We start from the raw sequence: 25,026 nt of genomic DNA, 5'->3' as shown, positions 1-25,026 counted from the left end.
GGCTTAGCTGGGAAGCTGCATTTCCACCCTGGATGCTTTCCATGTTCAGATCAATTTTGTCATGCAATTTTTTCCTTGTTTTCCTAAAGCTTCGAGGGTCGTGATTAATATATTTAATTAGCCACAGCATCAACAGTGAAATAGTAAAACTGAAATTTTTACTTGGACTAAACAGCTCAGAGGAAGCATTTAGGTATTTGAAGTAGAATTTATTTTTAAATTCCCACTATTTCACAGTTTCTCTAAAGTATCTATAATTCTGTATCATGAACAAGGATTTTATGTTGTCAGTTTGGTCTGATGGATTCTCACCATTCTTATTCTGTATAATCAAAACTGATTAGGCATATCAAAAAAGGCAGATCTATCTTATCATTAAGTGCCATGCCAATTTACTGAACTTGACGGAGAAGTTCTACCTTTCCCATTCTGGAAAATTTCTATAGCCAATGCTACTGAAACAACGGATGCCAAGGAAGTATTGGACATTCACATGTAAGACAACTTCTATCTGTGCACTAATTCCAGATGAACTACATAACTGTGTGGATGCTTTGTGAATTGCAGCTTAGTTCTTATGTCAGAGCTTTGGAAAAGGATTAAAACACTTTCACATAAAAAGCATTTAAAACTTCCCAAGGCCACACATTAATTCCAGAAGTTGTATTCTAAATAAAAAAAAAACAACCAGCAAACCAAATTATCATTAGATTCCCATTTCTACCACACTTTTTAGGATATACAATCAAGGATGCCATAAAGACACAAACCATCCCCTTAGAAATTAACGTTATTCATCAGTTTACTGAAAACATGCACAGATCAGTCACAGAACATGCAGCATGCAGTAAATGGAGAGCAGAGGTTAATAACCTGGAAGCATAGGATCTGAGAATGTGAGAACAAGTTAAAGACAAGAGTTCCTCTCCATTGTCACTGAGGGTCGAGAAGCAATGCTGCAGCGTAGAGCAGTGAGAGTGGGGGAAATACAGTTTGTCCAAGACATATACATATCTCCGCAAGTGGCGGCAGGTATAACTGAAAGACAAGGGTAAAGGGAGAAAAAACAGAAAAAAGAGGTATTTTCCTTTAAGAAAGCTAATTCATGGTTTAACGTCCCTGGGTTTCGTGCCAAGAGTCAATGGAAGATGCCAAGTAAGCAATGGAGCAGTTTGACATAAAACAACAGTTTCAAGAGACAGACAGATCTGTTAGCCTGTGCCCATACGCTGGTTCTGTCACTACTGTAAAGGGAACTTGACAAGTCTCACATGTTTGACACACAAGAATTTGGGCTTTTTTTTCCTCTTCCCCCCCACCCCCCCACCTTTTTTTTCCCCAGTTGATACCATGGTTTTTGCCTCTCTCAATTTGCCCTGCAAATATAAATGCACGAGTCTGAACCCAGTTTATAAAGTCCACCATTAAGAAAACCTGAGATTATTCACAAAATTTAACTAATTTTCATGGAAATTGGTATCTGACTTCAGGGGAAAAAGTCACACACTGAACAATGCAAACTGCTCTTGCAGCCTGGTATTCCAGTATTGAATTGTATTGAGTATTCCTGTATTGAATTCTAGTTCCTCAAACATGGGGCTTTACATTAACTGACTTATACACTTAAGACCTGCTCAGCTTTTTCAGGAAAAAATACAATCACTTCCATGAAATAACCACAGAGCAATCAATAAAATATTTCATATTCACACTAACCAACTCTGAATGCTCTTAATTAAGAGATAATATTGCCTATGCCTATTTCCAAGATATCCTCTCACTCATAATGGAAAGGAAAATAAATTAAGAGTAGTTCACCTGCAACAAACTGGTAATCTATGAAGCACGTATATCACATGACCTCAAACATCTATTACTATAGGTTTTGTGTAGAAAATAGTTCACTGCATAATGGTATACAGCTCAGGGTATACAGTATGGCAAGTCCTCCAGAAAGCACCTTAAGCAGCCTAAAACATAGTTGAGATAACACCAGGATGCTCCTACCAGGATGTTTGCTGTCTCCATTGCAGCCCAGGTATCTCTCCAGTATAGACATACCCTCCGAGTGCTAAACTGGATAAGTTTCCAGTGCAGAGAATGAAGACCAAGTGACTTATGAAACTGAATCAGCAAACACCTGAGCTCTACACTACAATGCCCCCACCAAATCAAAAAGCCATCGTTTTATAGCTTCATAGGTTGAAACTTGGCCAATGGGTTACCTACCCAACCACCTGCATTTCACAGGATAGCATCTCTCTATAATCCCTCTACTAGGCATAGTCACATGGGTCTAACACTCTTTCAGGTGACCAAACTATTCATGGACCTTGGGCAAAGAACAGGACAGAAAAAGAGTGCCACCGACAGCTAATCCTTGAGTGCAAACTGTGGGGCTCTAAGCCTAAGACTTCATTAAACTCAATGTTCAGTTTAAACAGCATTCAGTACTGGGCTACAGTCAGTGACCTACCTTTGCTTTGGAAGTTGAGGAACACACAATCCCTTTTGGCCCTTCATTTGCAGATATATTAGTTTTCAGGAGAGGAAGCAGCTGCAAGGAGGCAATTTCTTTAAGCCATCATGCCTTTTTTTTTGACCACTGCATGCTTTGAGCAACAGAGGCTATTCTCTTCACTCCACAGGCCGGGGATGGACAAGATAAAGAATGGTATTTACAGGATCCCATACCAAAGGGAACCCTCAACACACGAGCGTGTCATTCCAGCTACCCACAGAATTTTTTCCAAAACCAGACGAAAGAGCATATTTTAGAATTATGCTTCTTAGTTAAAATGGTCAAGAATCTGCTATTGCCATTTACTATGTTTTACCAGCCTTGTTATTAGAAAATTGTACCTTATTTCAAGCCTGTGTAGGTCTCATTCCAGTCATTCGATCCTGTTAGACTTCTGTCAGGTAATATAAAGCGCCTTCTACTATCGGTTAGTTTTGACCCCTGCCAATCTCTCCATAGGTAAGAACAAGACTTGATCCCCTAAAGCACAATGACCAGGCTTAACTGACAAACTGGATGAGAACGCAGCATGCAATGGGAGGAGGAGAAACTTCTAAAAAACTACACTCAGAGGTTTCGTGCCCTGTTGAGAGAGACAGTGCCAGCAGCACTGCCCTCCCACCGCTGCTAGTGTCAGTGCCGCCACCTCATCCTGTCACAGCACAGATGGGACCGAGCACAGGAGGGACCGCTTATTCAGGCAGAGAATTTTCTGAGCCAGCTCTGGGTGTCACTGGAGCTATTGGCTCCAAGAGTCACACTTCAGAAACAAAACCTTCCAGTGTCACCAATACTCTTGGGTATTTATACAGTATGGCCAGTGCAATTCTGTAATCCTTTTCATCAGTTCAGGTAATAAGGGCAAGGTCATTCCTTTTTTTGAAGTTCAGCTTGTTTACTGAGAGGTGTGATTTTTAAACCCATACCAAGAGCAATGCAATCCCATAAGCCTGCATTTTCTAACTTGCATTCAGCCACTGTGACCAGTGTAGCCTGCATCATACCAAAGACTAAGCATCCTCATTATGAAATCCTTTAAGCTAAACCTGAATAAAGTCAAAGCGTAGATCCTTCAACAGATATGTGCATTAAGAAAAACTTACATCCAACTTTCACTGAGTACTCATGGATATAAAGGTAGAAATCAGACTTACTTGATCCACCAGAAATCAGTTTTCCAACAGCTGCTAGATCTACAGTCACGTTACCAAAATTTTTGTTATTGAAAAAGCAATATTGCAAAAAATAAAGAACATTATACTTGATTGATGGCATGTGTGCGTCTATTATTCATGTATTCTGTTTACCCCGAGGACAAAACTGTAGCTCATGCTGTAATAAGATCCCACTCCAGAAGAAGATTATATTCCCTCATAAAAAGTAAAAGCCAACTGATTAACATGTTGACTTCTGATTATAAAACATTGCAGTGTCAACTTCCAATACCTAAAAAGTAAGTAGAGTGTCTGGTTACGTAAGTCTGGTAAACTGGGGGGACTTGAGTTATCCCAACTGGAAAAGTAAATAAATATATATATACACATACTCTTACACAACAATAAACTTTTTTTTTAGGTAATGAAAATAAAACTTCTCTAATGCCTTTTCACTACACAAATATTACCATAGCTAGTCTCTAGATATTTAAATCTATTAAAGGAATTCCATATGCTCCATTAAACTTCGTTATCAACATTTTTTGCCTTTAGTAGCCATAGCCATTAAAGCCACAGAACCCCAAAAATTTCAGACCCAGACCAACAGAGATTAGCATCAGCATTTTGGAGACTGAAGCGACAGGATCATTTCTGCCTGGTAGTCAGCCATGTCTCACATCAGGTCAGCTGCAATTCCTTATGATTCCAGAATACAAACTGGATGGAAAAGAACATGGAAACCCAAAGACATCTTTAAGCTAAGTGAAGATGCTCAAAATGGACAGGCATCAAATCAAAGCACTTAAATTCAAGCCTTATGAAGCCAGAAAGTGGCATTCAGAAGTCTCCAAGGGTTCACTCCCATAGGGGCTTTTTGTGGGTTTCTTGATTTTCACTTTCTCTACTACACCAAGCAGATGGGGAATTGAAAGAAAGAGACAAAAATTGAACAAACACCAAAACCAACCACAGAAAAGGTTTATTTGCTAACCATGAAAGAAGCAAATTTTTGAATAAAAACACATCTAAAATAATTTGATACTGTAAAAGACAGCACAGAGAACGTAACATCTGTGAAGAGGCCTGTAAACTACCTGCTACTTGATAATTTTTTGTACTCATGTTTCTGGCATCCAAGAGTGATGGCTTTTCATACCTGAGATATAACATACCATATATCACGTGGAGCATCTCCCTTATGAGCAAGGGCTGAGAGAGCTGGCCCTCTTTAGCCTGCAGAGGAGAGGACTGAGAAGGGAGCTTATCAATGTCTACAAACACCTTCAGGGCGGGTGCCAGGAGGACGGGGCCAGGCTCTTTCCAGTGGCGCCCAGCAACAGGACAAGGGGCAACGGGCACAAACTGCAGCACAGGCAGTTCCGTCTGAATGTGAGGGCAAAGTTCTTTGCCTTGAGGGTGGCAGAGCCCTGGGACAGGCTGCCCAGAGGGGCTGTGGGGTCTCCTGCTCTGGAGATACTCAAAACCTGCGTGGACACGACTGAGCAACCTGCTGTAGGTGAACCTGCTTTAGTGGGCAGTTGGACTAGATGGTCTCCAGAGGGCCCTTCCCACCCTGACCATTCTGTGATTCTGTGTGATTCTGTGACTATGTTTCTTCCCTGATCCTGGCACTGCCTAATGCTGCCTAGCGGCTGGTATAAAATGAGAAGGCACAGAACCATAGAATGGTTTGGATTAGAAGGGACCTTAATCATCCTGCTCCAACATCCCTGCAGACACCGTCCACTAGACCAAGTTGCTATAAGCCCTGTCCAACAACACAAGCCCCTGGCCTGCAACACTTCCAGGGATGTGGCACCCACAGCTTCTCTGGGCAACGCATTCCACTGTCTCACTACCCTCACAGTAAAGAATTTCTTCCTAATACCTAACCTAAATCTACCTTCTTTCAGTTTAAAGTCATTACCCCTTGGTCCTATCACTACATGTCCTTACAAAGGCAGGGAGGAAGCTTCAGTATTGGCTGGGCAAATGAGACAAGAAAAAAGGAAAAGAAAAAAAACACATCACCAAACCAGGAAAAAAACCTCAAGCCCTAACAAAACACATCAGTCAGCTACATCACTCTTAGAGAAAGAAAAAAAAAGTAAGTTTGCTCAAGGGGAAAACTGCTCTTCCTTATAACTCTCCCCAGCTTCTGGAGTTCTCCTTCCCACCACCACCCTGCAAGGACAGCTTGTTCTCATAAATCTTCAGAGAGGTGAATGCCTACATTCGGCTGCTGTGAGGATACTCTCACCCGCTTATACCGATCTCCTGTAATCCTGGAGCGCTGGTCCTCTTCCCGAGAGATTTTTAGATTTGTCTGAACCAGCAGGAGTTAAAATGAATGCTCTCATCATCACTCTGACCTCAGAGAGGGCGGAGACTTTCCCTGTACACACTTTTCACTGCCTGCCACTCATACACATGGAGGGGAACCTTTTTTTATATACATATAAAAATCAACCCAATATATCTATATTTGTTTGTAATTTAGTGCAGATTTGATGATGGTAAAGAAATGTTTCCATAGAATCTTGGACAATCTCAATCAGTAATGGTATTCTGATGACAGCAGTTAAACAAGGTCATAAAAACTCCACTTTAAAACCAATGGGAGTTTGATGTCAAGAGCCACTGGAAAGGTGGAGGTTAGCTGGGAGCTGAACTGCAGCGTCACATCCCATGGGAACAAACAGAATGGGATATTTTTAGTTGGAAGGGACCTACAGCGATCATCTAGTCCAACTGCCTGATAGCGATCATCTAGTCCAACTGCCTGATCAATTCAGGGCTGACCGAGTTAAAGCATGTTGTTAAGGGTGCTGTCCAAATGCCTCTTAAAACAGGCTTCAGACATTGATCGCCTCTCCAGGAAGCCTGTTCCAGAGTTTGACCAACCTCTCAGTAACAAAATGCTTCCTAATGCCCAGTCTAAACCTTCCCTGATGCAGCTTTAAGCCATCCCCACGCACCCTATCACTGAATCCCAGGAAGATGAGCTCAGAACCACCCTCCACGTCTCCTCAGGAAGCTGTAGGCAGCAATAAGGTTGCTCCCCAGCCTCCTTCTCTCAAAACTGGGCAAGCCCAAAGTCCTCAGCTACTCATAGGACACTTCTTCCAGCCCTTTCACTACCTTTGTTGAGCTCCTCTGGATGCATTCAATGACCTTCACAATCCTTCTTGAACTGTGGGGCCCAGAACCACACTCAGTATTCAAGGTGAGGCTGCACCAACGCTGGATACAGTGGCATGATCACCTCCTTTGACCAGCTGCTTGTACTGTGTTTGGTGCACCCCAGAATGCGGTTTGCCCTCTGCCAGGGCATGAACAGATGCTGTGGCTTCCTGCAGTTTTACTAAGCCTCCCTGATCGTCTGAAAGCCCTCTGAGGACCTTGTCTGAAACACGCATGCAATCAAAACCAATAAACAGATGAGACTTTTCTAAAGATTCTTCTAAATCTGCAGTTTCTTGTGTTTGAAGAAAATTCAACATCCTAAATGACCATTGCAATTGTTTTGGTGTAGGTGCTTATACAGCTTCCAATTTTTAACTCAAACTCCACATAATTCAAGAAGCGTACACAAGACTACAGCCACAGACTAAACGCTTAGCAAAAATAAGAGTTAAAAAATAAGAAGTGCTGAAGTTCATGGTATGCTCACATAAATTTTTTCATCCAAAGTTTTAAGGACAGACTTGAACGAGACAACAGCACTAAGCAAAACATGCAAAGCCACTTACATCCTTATTTATTTAAACCAGAAAGCCGGTATTTTCTCTAGTGAAGTCAGCTGCAATTTTAAAACAAATATATCAAAGACAAAAACATAAACATGTTTTTAACACAGAAATGAAGAAAACTGAACAGGATATAGAAAAGCAGTATAAAAACATTATTCACTAACCCCTCTGTAAATACAGCCTAGTCTGAAACAGCATATACAGGATTCGAAAGAAAAATTCCCAATGCTAATGTTTAAGTAATTGTAATTCCTAATCTTCCTCTTGGTGCATGCAAGATTTTATGAAGGCTATAAATCTTTAACATTATTGAGAAAAAGTAAGGTCTTGAAGACATACGTGCCACATGTATTAGCTCAGAGAAACTAGATTCATCTGCAGCAATAAAAAAAAAGCCAATTCTGCTAAGCCTGATTAAATATTTAGGTCATATTGTTTCTGTAGCAGAATTTGAAAAATGCACAGTGAATAACATCTTTCATTGAGTTTGAAGACTTAATCACTATACTTTAAAAAGGCAGTTATGCTACAACATGACTTTATGGGAATGCCAATACAAAAGCCTTTTTTTTTTTTTTTTTTTTTTTTTAAAAAGCCAAACAATGAAAGTATAAGCTAATTAAACCAGCACATGTTAGTCAGCACCCCAGACTATCTGTATACATGCAGGGAGAATGTCGTGACATGCTACGGACATTTTACTACTGCTCATGTTAGGTAACTTGTGTGCTAGGAACTCCTCTTGGTTCTTACTCTTAATGTTCCCAAAGTCAAACCAAACCAAAATACATTCTATACTCAAATACTACATAGATGACAACAACTTATTAGATCATCCACTCCATGAGAACGGTTAAAATTACTCTGCCTAAAATACCACCTATTTATGTTATTTCAAACAATATAAACAGAAGAAAGGCAAACCATCAAAAGCTTATGTGTCTTCTTGCCAACAGTAAAACATGTCATGTACATCATCCAAAATTAGAATTTTGGATTAAAGTTTTCATTTCTGTTAAGTACTCCACCGCTGATGACATGATGAACTGTGGTACTAATGAACCACAGTAGAAAGAATACTATGTATTTGTTTTTTCTGTGCTGAGACTGTTATGAAAGACTGACATGCATATGTCCACAGAAGGGTGGTCTGGGCTTCTTTGGGGTGAGCTTCTGCTACTGTGGTGTTAACACAGTTGAGCTGCTTAAGGCACAATAAAAGTCAGTACCAGGGACACAGGAGATTGCATTGGCCTCTACCACACTTAGAACACTTAAAGCAGCTCCTCCTTTTTCAGCCAGTCTCAGTATTATTACTATTACTATTATCATCATCATTATTATTACCTTAAGAGTCACAATTCATGTTCGAAAGGGACCTTAGGAGGTCTCCAGTCCAACCTCTTGCTCAAAGAAGGGTTAACAATGATTCCAGAGCAGACCAGGATTTTGTCCAGTTGGGTCTTGAAAGCCTCCAGGGACAGAGACGCAACAACTTCTCTGGGCTGCTGTGCCACTGCTTCCCTGACCATGAAAAGTTGTCTCCTTCCATCAGGCTGGAACCGTCCAACTCCAGTACATGACCATTCTCTCTGGCCTTCCTGACACACACTTCTGTAAAGAGCCTGGCTCCATCTTCTCAGTAAGCTCGTCCTATGTGTGGGAAGGCTACTAACCATTTCTCTGAAACTCCTGCCATAGCCTTGCCCCAAAGCCTTCTCTTCTCCAGGCTCAACAAGCCCAGTTCCTTCAGCCCACCTTCCTACACCAAGTCCCACAGCTTCCAAGCATCATGGCATCCCTCCACTGAACTTGCTCCAGTTCAGCAACTCACAGCACTCTCAGAGGCATCTCACCAAGTCCCACGGACGTGTATGTGTCAGTTCTCACATATTCCCTGACATGACCCTTTTTCACCACTGGTATTTTCCTTCCTCCTTGATCGCCACCTAAATTCCTAATCTAAGTAATACGGTGACTTATCTTAGCTTTCTAAAAATAATTAATTCTTGCAGGCCTACTTTTCAGATACAAGTATCACTAAATTCATAACTTATAGCATGAGGTGATGACAGGACTTTAAATATCATTATTGCAAAACAGCAGCTTAGGGGCGAGGGGTCACTATAGGGTTAAAGAGGCCATAACAACACAGAACAGAGAAACATGAAAATTATTTAAATGCTTAAGAAGTGATTATTTGTGATAATGTGTCACAGACGTAAGTTCCCATGCCCTGAAGCAGCGCTCTGTCACAGTACTGGCCAAATGTACATGACATGCTTATGAGACGAATATTCTCTTTACACATGAAAGTATTTATAGAGAAGGGAGGGCAAGGAAATGAAAACCAAACAAGTTCTGGAGATGTTTGATAGACTGAAAATAAAATCACGAATACATGAGATTCTTCTACAGAAAGGCCAAATCACCTCCATACAGATGAAGTTCTACGAAAAAGAGCAAAAGGATTTGTCTATTAGAAGCAGACACAAGCAACTGATGACCCGTAAGGCAAAAAAAAAAAAAAAAAAAAGATATGGAAGAGCTCAGAGGAAGTGTCTGTTCAGTACTGATGTTTCAGACAAAAAGAGAAGGCTTTAAACATCCAGATACACCAGTTACTTGGAAGGCATGTATCCCTTGCAGCTTAAGAGATACTTCCGTGGGAGTGCTGCTGTTGAAACCTCCTTCGTTTTTATCCTTTGGCTAGACAATTGTGTTAATTCACAGGCTCTGCAGGGATTACAGGGGATGCCTGCGAAACCCACATTAATGTGGACATTTGCATCTCAATCTGCACGAACCTGAAGTCCTCTGTTGGGAGACAAAGCTACAGCACCACGACAGAGGGCACCACGACCAGTCGGCAGCGCTCCCCTGAGCTCTCACCCTGTTACGCAGCAGGATTCATCCCATCTGAGCCCGTATAAATTGTGGTATTTGGAGAAAGATCTACTTGTGGACCCAACAGCACAATTAATGAGTTACAGAAACATGTCTACACAACTTCACAGCAAATGTATTTATTCATTGAAGAACTAAGTGGTTTTACTTCCCCTAAAAGCGTGTTCTTTCCTAAACTTGCTGAAGGCTATTACCATTAAACAGGTTGAGTCATTCAATAGTTACAAAGACCTGAATGCACATTAAAGTTGTTAAATCCCAATTCTTCCTTCTATACCTATAGTTTCAGCCTCCACTTAAAAGTATCAGATGTTTCAAAATGTAATATTCTCTTGCAAGCCATGCAAACTACAGTGAAAGTATATGGCAGTGGGAAATACCTTGGCTTGAGTACTTAAGACTCAGAAATTCCATAAACTGTTATCTTGTATTCCTAAAATCACTTACAGAGCCTATGTGAACGTCCTCATTTAAGTGTGGGGTCTAAATGAACTCAAATTTCCATGTGTGGCGGAAAGGAAGGTTTTCAGGAGCAATTTGGAGGGCACTGACACAGTTCAATTGCTGCACAGGTCCCTCCCTTGCAGCAATTCATACCTATCCTGCCTTCACACACCTGGAGAGAGAAAATAGTTCACTGCACTGCAAAGCTGGAAAAATGTAGACATATATAATGACACCAGTTAAAATGTGAAATAAGCTGCAGCCTGACAAGAAAAAAAAATTATAATTTGTAATAATTCTGTATTTTTGTTATGTGCCAGCGCTTACTTACACCCATACTACTATTTTAATTTGTCAGATAAATCCTTTTAAGTTCATTACTCATTCATTTCGTTAGATCACAGTTTTTTCCAAAGAGAAAATTTCTAAAAAGGGAAGAGTACATGTTGTATCTGAATAAAGCAGTTAATGAGCCAAACACCCTGCACAACTGAAGATGAAAGACAGGTTCAAGCAAGTCATCATCTTGAGTCCCACTATTTCTGTTAAGGAACAGTGTCCTATAAACACAGTCCATTCAAAACAAACTGAGAAGACAAGACTGCAGTTTCTAGGATTCTACTAGATGAGCAAATAATAGTTTCTAAAAGACTACTAGAATTCCCTTGGGTTTTTAAGTCTCAGAAAAATCTTACGCAGGACAATCTACTACTATGAAACAGACCTTTTACAATGCAGAAACTACAAGATTCACATCTTCAGTGTACTGTACATTAGACACCCAAATAATACAGTGGGATACAACCCAGTAAACATTTTAGTAGCCTTAACCTTTTTTTCCAGGCCAGCTAAAAGGAATCAAAATTGCACTAGCAGGATTGGAATAATGCTTTCTCATTTTTGTTTCCTTTCACTATTAAACCTGCAGAAAACTTCAGTGACACAACTCAGAACTTCAGTCTACTCCATGAACTGATCTATAAAACAGCACTGGAAGTACATCACAAAATTAGTTATTTCTGTACAGGTTTCCTCAAATATTTCTTCCTCTCCATCATAACAGATAGGCAAGATTATTGGTTGTATCATCTGTAAAGTTCCACCAAAAAAAAGTTTAATTCCCCAATTTGAAGACTAGTCTCAAACTGCACTGCTTCCAAAGAGCTCATGTCACACAATAACTATGAATGGGCCATTCATAATAATTAAAGATGGGACAACGGGACCTTTTACCTCCAAACTGCAGCTTTGCATTCTGTACAATTATCTATGTGATGCTCTAGATGCCCTGCAACAGGTATTAAGACTTCAATAAACTTCAGTTCTGTGGCCAAGATTCTGTGGTAATTTGCATCATGTTCATTTAATCACACATTCTGCCAAGTGAGGACTTGCAGTCTGTAAGACACTAAGTATCGCAAAATTTCCTGGATGGCAGAAGACAAATTAGTTGTAGTTAACTACCTCCCTCCAGAAAATGACAGAATTACCACAAATGGCTATGACTTACAGGTCAGCAGAGACACAAAAAGTGGTCAAGCAAACTACCTTGACCAAAGTTGAGCTTTGAGAGTGGTACATATTTCGACATTAAAAGCCTTTTTAAGCCAGATCAGCAATCAACAATGATATTTTAAGGAGTCCTGTGCCCTGCCTGATATGCAGAGCAGAAGATGATACAGTTCAACCACTCTGCTTGATGTCAGAAGACCCTGAGACAGAGAAGGCACAGTTTGCCCAAGACCCCTCCATGGTTCACAGTGATCCAATCTATCTCAAAACAAAGCTATGAGTCTCTCCATCTGGGAAGGCTCCATCACCCATGAGCTCAGGGATCCCAGGCTCTCAACACTTCTAATGGCATGCAGGGCATTCAACTGCTCACACCAGATAGGGGATGAGTCCCCTATTACAGTCCCATCAGGTGCCCACTCAATCTCCAGCAGGCTCAACCAGGCTTAAACCAAGTTCAGCGTTATATCCATGTTGGAAACAGCTGAGAGCAGCCTAAAACCTCACCTCCTTATGTTACACACAGGCAAAACCAGGCAAGCCCACATAGGGTACTCCTCTTTCTGTTGATACAGCTAAAGCAGTATTTTAATACCTTTGGTCACAACTACACTCAATACGCAGTAACAAAGGATGCTTCATTCCTTTTAAAAATCAACTTCATTGTATTCACATGGCTAAGTCATACCAGTAAGAGGACATTTACTACTTATATTGCCTTTTTCCTTATCTGAACAATTGTTGTCTCCCCTTTTGTCACAGCCTTTCCTACTAGCTGCAGTGACACCTCTCAATTTTGAAATGGCTGATCAGCTTGTAGGATTCCCCACAGCTAATCTAGGTCAACAAGCTACTAATAAGGCCAGCATATGTTCCTTTTCTTTAACACCATTGAGATCTTTATACATTGCTTCCGTATCCTATAAAAAACCACTCCACAGATTCGTGAACCTCTGTATCTATAAGCACCAACAGTGACAGCAGTAACAGAATAAGCAATAACAAAAAAGAGTGGAGGATGACAAGCATAAAAAGCACCTGCAGACAGACTAGCATGTCTGTGCGTCTGAACAGCTCCTCAAAGAGCAAGCCATGGCTACCCAAGGCTGACCAGTTGACACAAAAATTTCTCCAGGTATCCTGCTGTGCACACAACCTCTACTACCGACAGACCACAGATTAAAAGCAAAGTTCAGACTCAGGGGTTTGGAGCTGTCTGATTTTCCATTCCTACAACATCTTCTTTCAAACACAGCCTGAACATGAGAATAGCTTGAAGGCCCTTCTCTTCTGTGTCTTCACTCTACTTGGAACATCTAATAAAAGTGAGAGTATCACTTCTGTAACATACTGTACTGCATGGGGGTAAAAACAATCTCATTATAAAGCAGTTTCTCATAAACAGAATATCATTTTATATGTAGGCTAAATAATAAATGTTGTCTCCTCTAAAATGCTAGAAAACTATTTAAAACCTAAGCAGCACTAAAATGTCTTGGAGGTATTTAATTCTTACTTTTCAGGCAATGTCAGCCAGTCAGTTCTGTGCCCTTTCACACTGAACAGAATTTACTGCTAAAATTTAAGTCTTACAGCACACAGTAAATGTGACCAACGTGAAGGACAGGGAAAGGAGGGAGGAAAGAATATCAACACAAGTATTTGAAATAAAGGAATTCCTCAGGCAGAGTGCTATATGGCAATGGAAGTTTGCTGGGATGAACAGGTCATTTGCTACTGCTTTGAAGCAAACAGAAAAATCACGTGAGCTGGTTGGGTTGCAGATAAAACATCTGAAGTTGTATCCACAGAAAGACATCCCTGTTTATCTGAAGTTGTATCCCACAAAGAAATCCCTGTTTATTTCAGTGACACGATGTCTGCATGAAAATATTTGGGGACAGGAATTACTGAAAGCCACTGTTTGGATCAGCAGGTCCCCCTAAAGTACCAACTCAGAGTCCAAGGCTGGCAGGGAGTCCTGAATGCTCATGGCCTGCACCAGGAGCATTGTCGACGAAATCCAACAGAAGCCTGAAGTTGAAAAAAACCCCTTTTGTTATAGAAAACTTATAAAATAGTCATACCATTGCAATAACTTTCATAAAGGTAATTTCCTTCTAGCACAACTCCAATCCATGTGTAATGCAGAAGAGAAGAAAAAATTACCAATCGTTCCTGAACAGCTCAGAGCAGAGAGCTTCACATTTCACTATCAGAAACCAGGGATTTGTGACTATGTTCCTACCCATATCTGCAAAGACAGATATCACTGCTTCAGTGAAAATGTTCATTACCCTCAATTACCTCAATCTTTTCTTTTTTTCTTTTGGTTATAAAAAAGAAAGAGGAAAGCTGGTAAGGATTCAGTATTTAACAACTGGCCACAGGACATTAATTCCAAGAACCTCTTTCAGAGCTTGATCTTTTATTATTATATAATTTGACTTGTGAAGCCTCTTGATGTACACTGGTGTGAGAGCAGAAGCTCTCTTTTCTCTAGGGTTTGCTGTTATGAACACTCCTCTATTATGATTAAGAGATCAGTAAACTGAGATTTAATTTAATGGTCCAATTAAGATTTGAACCCAGAATATAAAAGACTTGACTATTGACCACTCTCACAGTGGCATTAAAGCCAGGCTCCCAGTGTGCATGGTACAGCTGCAAACCTGCATGTGTCAAAGCATCCTCAGAGCCACACAGCTCTAGGCAACAGAAATCCCTCGTTATAACAGTGCCAACAGAGAAGTAATGAAGGAAGCAGGAATTAGTTTTCATGTTATGTGTTAATAAAGGTATAAGCTATAAATCTATCACTGACATCTTACTAGTATTGTGTTGCTTTTCGACTACCAAAACCTGAAAAGCTGACATTTCTGAAATCGGACATTTCCAAAATAGTATTTCATTGGATCAAACAGTTCCAACTCCCACATTCTAACAATTTTAGGAGATTTTCTATCTGGAAAATGGCTCTAATTTAACAACATTCATTCTCCTGCTGTAAGAAAGAAGCCAGAAAGATGAGTTTAATAGAAGTATTGCAATTCACTTAATTTCTTTTGCTCAAATTACTCTTCTCATTTAAAGCCTGAAATGCCTACTCAGCTGAAATTTTACCCTTTAAAAATCATGACTCCTGCATAAGAAGCAAGTCCTCTGTTCCTATACTTAAGTTTTCAAATGAGAATTACATGAGGAACCAGCTTTGAAGCATTCATGCAGCAACGTGGCTTTTTTTTTCTCCATAAGAAGTGCCTTTGATTTGGGCAACTCTGTTTCACTGGTTTTCTGCACCAACTGTCCCATTGCTATTCTCCAATGAGAGAGGAAGCTGTATGTTAACAAGCTTCTCAAAAGCACTGTGGACATCAAAGAGGAAAAGGCAGGAAAACCAGAATGCTCAAAGAGCGTAAAGCCAGGTGAGAGACAAACTTGTTTATCTTCCTATGTAAGCAGCCTAATGACTTTCAAGCCACCTATTACATCCTATTATTAGCACTGTTAAAAACTTTTTATTAAGCAATTGGTAAATTCTAATTTCACCCCATTGACACACTAACAGTTTCAGATTTTTCAGCTGAACATAGTCCCTAATAAATAGGTCAGGTCACACAAGTCTTGCTGCCTATTGAACGTTCCGCTTCTTTGCTGAACATGTATACTGGACTATTTGAATAAGCAAATGCCTGGCAAACTCAAAATGTGTTCTGCTCTATACACTCCTGGCTGACAAAAGTTTAGGTTTAAAAACACCCCACCAAAATGTATATATAAAATCCATAAAAAACACTTTCAATAAAACCTCACAGGCCAGGAAAAAAAAGGCTGTGGTAGTAGATGCAATTAATACATGCATTACAGTGTTGTCATCATTCTGCCAAACATAGCAATGTGAAAAATTTGGTTAGTTACCTCCAAATCCTTAATTTACAAAAGCAACAACTGACATAATCTAGGGGAAAGCAGAGAGAAGTAATAGCTTTCTTCTTTTAAGGACAATACTAAATATGAAAACTGACAATAATAACAATTAATCTGATTACTTACAGCCTATAAAAAGGTAGGCAGGAAAAGTACTATGTCACAACACTCCTTCAAATAACATGGGGGATATTACAAAGATGTTCAATTCTATAAAGACGACTCAAAAAGAAAAACATTGCAAGAAAAATTTAACCACTTCATTAAGGGATGCTGTGAACTAACCAAAATTCAAATTCACAAACCCAACAGATACTTACATGAGCAAAACTCATTCTTGGATAAGCAGTGACCTCTGTTCTGCAGACAAACTAGTTTTCACTTCTGCAAAACTAAGCACTCAAGAATTATACCAGTGCCCAAGAACAAGGCAGGCATTTAAATTATTAAAAACTGTGTGGTAAAATAGAAAAAAAAAATGGCAATTTTTTTTTCTAATTCACTTTTTAACCCAGAGTTACTGTTTTAATGACAAAAGTTTTACAGTACTCTGACAATTTTACTTAGACCAATTAGGGCCATCACTGAAAAAACAGCTGATAAACTTTAAATCCATAGACTCTCGATGCACATTAACTCTGTATTTTAAAAAAACTAGCTACATGGTTTCACATACAGTAATACAAAATACACAGCTACGTGTATCTATTGTAAAAAATCCGAGACTTCCCTAGGGAAAAGTCAAGTTCAAAGACCAGTTAAGAGAAAAATGCATCTTCTCATGCCATAGGTATTCTGCACTCATTGTAGCAGTAACTAGAATAACAATTTTTTTCTCATCCAGCATTAAGTTTGCTTGTCAAATCCACTTGCAGCTGGTAAGTACTTAATTATTAATAAATACATTGCAGTAGCAATACCACATTTCTACAGAAACTCACACATTACAATTTAAACACAATTTTGAATCCAGCATGATCTTAAACTGAGCTTAAAAAGTATAGTTTAAAACAACATCCTGTACTCTTATTCTTAAAGAACTGTAAATATTGTCACTCCAGAAAATCCCAGCACACTCCTATAAAAGGCAACTGCAGCAGAAAAATTGAATTCCTAACGTAGGAAACCATAAAATAAATGGTTTAGCTGGGGAGGTGAAACTTCTCAAATCCAGCACCACATATCAGAATGGATGGGAATTTTTCTCGGTAGCTTACAAAACCTAACTAACTCCACAAAACAATCAAGACTTTCTTGAAGAGTTCAAAGGGAAAGAAGGGCTTCAGCCTCCTCTCAGATGAGAGAAGGCAGATTTGAGGGACCACAAGCATGGATATTTAAACACAACACTTACAACTGTATTTAAAAACAAAAAAGAAACCCCCAACACTGAGCTACTCTGGTGCCCAGCATCGTGCTCAGATACCTTACAGCACTCATCATCATCAGCTTCAAGGCTGGCTCACCAGTGAGAAGTGGGGTTACTATCTCTGCTTCTTCCAGCCAGCAACAGACCAGTACAGCTGGCTGTACGTCTCACATTTTGCTCTCAGGTATAGCAGGGCTATGATGACATGCAAGGACAACATACTGCATCCTATAGCATGCACAAGTTAAAAGTCTCTGATCTGTATCCCTTTTAAGCAGACCTTTTTTCCTAATTCCACCTGACTCCTATCAGCATCAAGATGTTGACAGAAACCTCTTCATGTCATCCCCTGAATCCCACTGAACTCTCTACAACAGGCAAATAAATCAACAAAATATGAGACCGATATAATCATATACCATCTTTTGATACTGAAATTCCTTAAGTCATCCAACAGGGAGAAGTGCAACCAACAAAGCATCCTTAGTGGCTCCAGCATAGGAATTTAAATATAAATATTCTGCTTTGGCATCATGGACCGAGCTGGATCCATCAGCTCTGGCTAAATATAATAGTGGCTAACAGAATGCATAAGGTAGGAAAAGGAAGGACAATTTATGCCTCAAAACTTCAATCTCTTATAAAATACACGTATTCCAGTTGCTTTTCTTGATTACAAGATTTGTTACAAAGTTTCAGGGTTTTTTAGAGGAAATCAGGTTAAAATACTTCCTTCATGGTGCTTAAGCCTGCCAGGGAAGCCAAGGTTGTAAAGCTCCTGAGAAGAAAAAGCTACCATACCAGCAGTAAAGTCTTACGGGAGACAGGCTGCCCTGGCAACAGACTCTTCGTTCCAGCCTGCTCATGTCCTAGCCCCACAGCACATTTTACAACAGATTTTAATACATTTTTATAGTGGGACCTTTTGATTTATAAGCAATCATAATCATAGTGACAAATCAAATCCCAATCATGGTGGCCATTTTTGGCTATTGTACAGATGCCTAGTTTTCTAACTGCAGTGTAAGATCTTCTCTCCCTAACCCTTGTCTTGTTTTTTCTGGTTCTGTTTCAAATCTGAAGTCACCTTCTTCATCACAATTTCTACCATATAATAATATGGAGTGTCTGGCTACAAGGAGGCAGAAGCTTAGAAATAACAGCATGGAATATCTTTGGACTATGTAAGAACATCATACAGTATCATGTAAGATATGATATATAATATCATATAAGATATATAATACAAGAGATCATATTATATTATATATATGATATATAATATAAGAATATCATGTAATAGATATCATGTTGCTTTTTTGTTTTCCTTCTTCAGGCCATGACTATGTCCATATTCTCCACCAATCCTTCCATTACTTCCAACCAGAAAAACACAGCTCCAACCCTGCCAGCACCCAATGGCTGGGACAACCAGCATCCTCAGACTGCTGTCCTACCAGACTACCACCTCTACAATTCTCTAAATGCACTGAGGTCTCAGATTAGATTATAGAATCAGAGAACAGAATTGTAGAATCACTTAGGTTGGAAAAAAAATTTAAGATCATCGAGGCCAACCCAGCACTGCCAAGCCCACCACTAAACCATGGCCCTAAGCACCACATCTGCCAGTCTTTTAAATCCCTCCAGGGATGGGGACTTCACCACCTCCCTGGGCAGCCTGTGCCAGTGTGTGAAAGCCCTTTATCTTCCATACACCCCAACATACTACTGAACTTCAAGCACAGTCTTGCTGATCTTATGCAGACAAAATTCTCAACTCAGATTTTTGAGCACTAGACAGCACAGCTCTGTACGCATTCAAACCTTGGTTGGCTATTATTTGTAATACTGCCCAGCTCAGACCCCATGTGAACTCTCTTCTAAAAGCCATAGAGAAACCAACCAACAGTAGTAAGAGCTTACATCTTTGGAAGAACTAAGACTTTTGAATATGCCAGTACTATGTGTTTGCTCTAAGGTCTCTTTGTAACTATGCATGTCTAGAGACATGACGATAAGGCACCCAACCATTACTGCAGGTTGTTGAAACATTGCGTACAAGGAGTGCAAGAGAATTTCTGGGTGTTGCATGTCCTTCCTTGGATCTTGAGATGGGTCCTACACACCAGTGAGTCAATCTGCTTCAAAGATGCCACTACACATGGTGAAGACCCCCATGTGAGATGGCTGGAAAAGGCTGGTGTAGGGAAGATCCTCACAACACAAAAGGCTCCTTTTATAATTCTGAGTTTAAAGGTCGAGATGAGACATGCGTGTCTTCTCTACTGACGGCTGCCGCCTCTTCTGATGAGCCAGCAGACCACATGCTTGGCCATTTCATAACCCAATTAAATCAAAATAATCCAGATGATCTTACTTTGAACCATGATTTAAATTTTGAACAGTAGATGTCCATAACCTCAGAGCATTTTGACAAAAGCCAAGCCTCTCAGAAATACACATGCAGTTATGCTAGATGACAAGACTACTGAGTGGTGGTAACAGTTGACTGCAACAATACCAGTAAGATAACCTCCTCCTGACAAAAATATAACCAGAGGAACACATCTCGCTTTGGTCTGCAGAAACAGCAGTACAATAACATGGAACAAAAACAGAAACCAGGAACATACGAAAAAGCTCTGAAGCCGCAAATGAAGTATCACACTAAAAACTAGACCAAGTTCCTAAGCATCAAGGTAGCATATCTCACACCACACCAGGATCTATGATTTCAGAGGCCAACATCTGCAAATGCTTGGAAGACTCATAGACTCCATGTCTACAATTTGAGAAATTAAGAGAGCAGGCTTTTAAGACAATGCCTGTGACACATAATGGAAAAATACCTCCAATTCAAATTTTGGACGCTCAACGTCACTGCCAAGGGTATGAAAAGAGGGCAAGTATCAAGCAAGGAAAAAGGAATGGCAGAATACATTCATCCTGGTTACTCATCCATACTTTCAAAACCAAGCATTTCCAAAAGAGGAGGGGCTCGGAGAGAATTAAACCCTAAAAAGCAGTGGTTTAAGAACAAAATGTATCTCTTGTCCTTTACAAAGTGTACAGGCACACAATCGCAATTTACTTATTTTTGGCACACTGTCTGTACTCAAAGCAGGTGTAGGTCTTATTGCCCAGCCTCATCACAGAACGATCATTGCGTTATGTCTGATTTAACAAATAGATCTTTTGCCAAATATGCAGGAAGAAGTAAAGCAAGCTGAAAATCCAGTCTGCATAGCATTTGAGAATCACCACTTAGTGCCTTTTTATAATATGTGATACATGACTAAAAAAACATAATTCACAAATCCCTGAACACCTTCTGGTTTCAAAGCAGCTACTAAGCTGTTCTGGGTTTCTTAGAGAAACTGATATTTTTGTGCATTCAGAACAGATTCAAGTATAAGACGAATCAGATTTATTCTGGGATTATTTAGTTATTCAGTTATCATTCCAGCTATTTAGTTCATCAGTATTTATTCAGACATACAAAATTCAAGTTTCTTTCCTCCTGAATTTCAGCAAAGATGAGTTTCAAGAGAAGTCTTTATATTTACCTGATGATCCTCTGAGCAGCATACTGATGAAGTGAGCGGAACTGTGCTGACATATTTGCTAAGGCTGCCAGACAATTTGTATGAAGGTATTTGTCCTGTCAGAAAGAAGAGGAAAGAAAAAAAACCACACATCAAAGTGTTCTTTTGCTATACACTGACCCCTATTTGCAGGAATCATTCAAAACACTAGGTAATATATGTTGCTTTGAAGGACATGGTCAAAAGCATATGGCAGAAAATGTATATATTGGTGGTGTTTAAAATATGTTTTCTTAAAATACAAGGCTTATAAAAGAGTGATTGTTTCATACAGATTTCAGAGCGTATACGGCTCTATGTATACACACATATACAGATGTGCAATGCCTTCATATCCTTAGCAATGCTGTTTTACAGTAACATCACAGAGATGCAATAAATACCGAAAGATGTTCCCCTCCTCTCCTTTCCTCTCTCTCCCTTTTCTAGTCTCATCCTAAAATTTTCTTCTTCAAAACTCATCTCCTTACTAACTCTTCTAAAGCATTCTATATATCCCACAACCACAACCATACAATACTTCGGAGGTCTGGTCTCCTTGTTAGCATCCTCGAAACCATTTGAGCAGGTAAGCATTTAAATGACAGCCCTATCAAAGTAAAGGGTTTTCACAGAACCAAGCTTAGCCACTTATCCAATCTAACAGGGATTTATTTCCCTATTCAAGTGTAAAATATGCATTTATGTAACATGACAGGTTCCAAATCCTACAAATAAATGTCAAGAATGTCCTTGTTTCTTCCAATTCTTTTGATCATAGAAGTGAAATACTTAAGTTTTCCAATTTAAAATAGATTTTAAAACTTTTGCTACTTTTTCATGTAAAAACTTCTGTGCTTTTAGTTGTTGAAAATATTCAAAAGAAGCCTTGATACCACGCTTCTATGTTTGAGATAAGGTACAGAATCAAATGGTCAAAAAAACATACAAATGCAATCTGATACAAGGCTATTAAGTTGAAGCAGTTTGCTTTGCTAGAGCTCAAGAAGGTTTTATGGCCCAGTCACTGTCCTGCTTTATAAAACCACTAACAGAGCTGAAATTTCCACTTCTGTGTAATATAACACACAAACAACCTATGAAGAATAATTTCTTCTCGTGAAACAAAGGAACTTTTTTCTTCCCATCTGAAGATGAGTTTAGTGCCTAAATTATGGTCTCTTGAGAATCCTACTTAATGAACTAGGTACAGAAATCATGTTACAAGTTCTGACCACTTAACACTGCGCTTAGTTAATAATATGGCAGATCTATCCGTTTCCTTCCCTCCTGCACATTCAGTTGCCAATTGGTTGCAACGGAATGAAGAAAATCCCATACCCTGTTTAAAACTGAATTCATACTGTTGAAGTTTGAAACCCACACAATGTGCGTAAGCACTACACTTAACTCTTACCCTGGTCCGTGTCATGTTGTACTGGATGGTTCTTATCACGACTAGTATCAGGAGACTCCCAAGTGAGATCTCTGTTAAGACACGCTCAGCATACCAAGTGATATTTTTCAATATCTGGAAAAAAAAAAAAAAAAAAAAAGGAAAAAAAAGAACAAAGCTCTTCAGTACCTAGGCCTGAATAACATAGAAAGCTGTCTGGACTCTTTTATTCCTTAACGTAGGTTAATTAGCTACCAGCCTCAAATGCTGACAAAACCTACTGTACTCTAAAGCATGAATTAAAAAAAAAAAAAAAGGAGAAAAAATATAAAAGACAAGACTTCTGCAGTATTATCACCTAGTCGATCTCATCAACTTTATTCTAAGTCATGTGGGAACACACTCAGTGTAGAAAGATGATTAAATTGGGCAATTCCCTAATTTCTATGCCCTGTGCCACCACACTCCTATGTTCTTTTTGATCTTGCACTTTACAAAGTCTCCAGTTCCACCCTAGACACCTGAATAATGCTGCCAATTCCTTCCCATTTTCCCTCATTACAAGTCGGGCAAGAGGCAGCATGTATGAGCTCTGACTGATGAGCAAGAGCACACATGCCACAGGTCGCAGGGCAGATCAACAGGTTAACTGTTGACTTCACATTCAAGCTTTTCTCTTGCCTGACGTGAGGTCTCTTCCCTTAATAGGTTAGAGAAAGTCATCAGCTAAATTAAGAGCTTCCTATCTTTCAGTGGTCTCCACTGTCAGGGTAGATGAAGTTCACCACCACTTCTGAGTTTATCACAGGAGAATCAACCCACTCTTCCTCCCTATTACTCAGCTGACCAACCTGGAAGGATAGAGCAAACACATGCACAAGAAAACCCTGCTTTTAAGGACTGGTAAAAATGAGTCAATGGGAAGTGCCCTAAAAACATGGGGAAGATCCTCTGCAAATTCAGGGTTACTCTGGGTCAAAACAAAAATGTGCTTAATGCTGACTATTGCACACAAAGCTATCACCCTGTATAACCCCATCTTTGACATATTAAGTGTGATTCATTGAAACTTCATGCTCAATGAAAAGAATACTGATGTCTTAAAAAACCAAACCCCATCAACCTCAACAATCAACTTAACTTCTCTTAAAAAGTTGACAACACTTACGACTATATCCCTTCTTCCCACCTCTCCTTTGCATAGGTGAATTGTCTCCCTTTGTTCTACAACATTTCTGCTTTTAGAACTCTTTCTTCCTCCCACTGACAAGCTAGCTCAGCAAAACTTCTTCTTTCTTTACAAGAGACGATAGAAAGTAGCAACTGACTTCCTACGAGGAGATACAAAGAGCGAGCTGGCCACTAAATGACTTGCAGAAGACAGAGAAAGACAATGCTGGGAGCTACATCAAGCTTCTGATGATTTTAATTTACTCCTAAGATATACGCATTCATATAAACTCTGATGGAAGAAACGTAATTTTATTCGTGAAAAATAAGGTTTATCTGGAAATCAAAATTAAAACAATATATATTAATTTAGTAAAATTCTGAAATATTTTAAAACATAGCACTTTCAGAACATAAAGTGTCATACAGCTACCTAAAAAAAAGTAAAATAAAAAATAATCTAAACAAAGAGATCTACACAGGCTTCTGAAGGAATACAATACTAAATTCTGTAAAATCTGTGGCAGAATCCAGGCCCAAAGATTAGGCAGGTATCTCTCATCAAGAAGTGTTACACCATAGCATCATCTTAGACTACAACTTGACATTGTCACAGAGAAATGACAGCACATCTGAAAGTAAGAACATTGGTTATATTCACATATTCAGGTGACCTGGAGAAATGGACAGTTAACAAATGAGTATTTAGTTCTCCTTAATTATTTGTTAAAGATGCAAAACCGTTTTATCTCATTAATGATAATGACAAAGGGTTACTTCATTTCTTTGATAACCAGGTGTGTACAACAACTGTATGTCATATTTTTAAATTATGTAGTCACTTGGTTGCTAATCACTAAAAGAGCACAGAACTGGAATCCAAAAAGGTCACCACATCTTTGTAGTTTCCATAATATTAAAAATGTCTTTTGAAATTCTGTATTTTATCTATTTAAGGGGATCAGTGATTATGGTCACACACATTGTTCAACTCATCAAAGACAGTATGTTAAGCAATATTTTCCTCTTTGCCTCCATTTGATTAGGAAACAGGAGAGCAAGAGCAAGCTACTAACAGCTTCTTCCACTCAGCCCAGAGCCTGGATCTGTGCAAACCTCTCTGAATTACAGAATCATGGAATCATCCAGGTTGGAAAAGACCTTTCAGATCAAGTCCAACCGCTAACCCAGCGCTGCCAAGGCCACTGCTAACCCCTGGCCCCCGAGCGCCACATCTCCAGGTGCTATAAATCCCCCCAGGGCGGGTGCCTCCAGCCCCCCGGG

The 25,026-nt window shown here is 39.5% G+C and overlaps 1 protein-coding gene across 6 annotated transcripts in view; it reads right to left on the bottom strand.

Moving 5' to 3' along the window:
- The window catches only part of DYM (dymeclin), a 219,545-nt gene that overhangs the window by 89,290 nt on the left and 105,229 nt on the right, over positions 1–25,026 (bottom strand). For 5 of the 6 annotated variants that reach the window (XM_080371551.1, XM_080371550.1, XM_080371552.1 and 2 more), the window contains 2 exons: positions 22,594–22,707; positions 21,159–21,253 (listed from right to left, as the gene is read on the bottom strand). In XM_080371551.1, the coding sequence (XP_080227677.1) occupies positions 21,159–21,253; positions 22,594–22,707 (209 nt within the window). Of the gene's footprint in view, positions 1–873; positions 1,039–21,158; positions 21,254–22,593; positions 22,708–25,026 lie in introns of all 6 variants that reach the window. The other variant, XM_080371554.1, reaches the window with a different exon arrangement.

This window comes from Falco punctatus, assembly GCF_963210335.1.
Source record: "Falco punctatus genome assembly, chromosome: Z".
NCBI lineage: Eukaryota > Metazoa > Chordata > Aves > Falconiformes > Falconidae > Falco > Falco punctatus.
The sequence above is the reverse complement of the archived record's forward strand: the minus strand, read 5'-3'. Positions and strand labels throughout refer to the sequence as shown.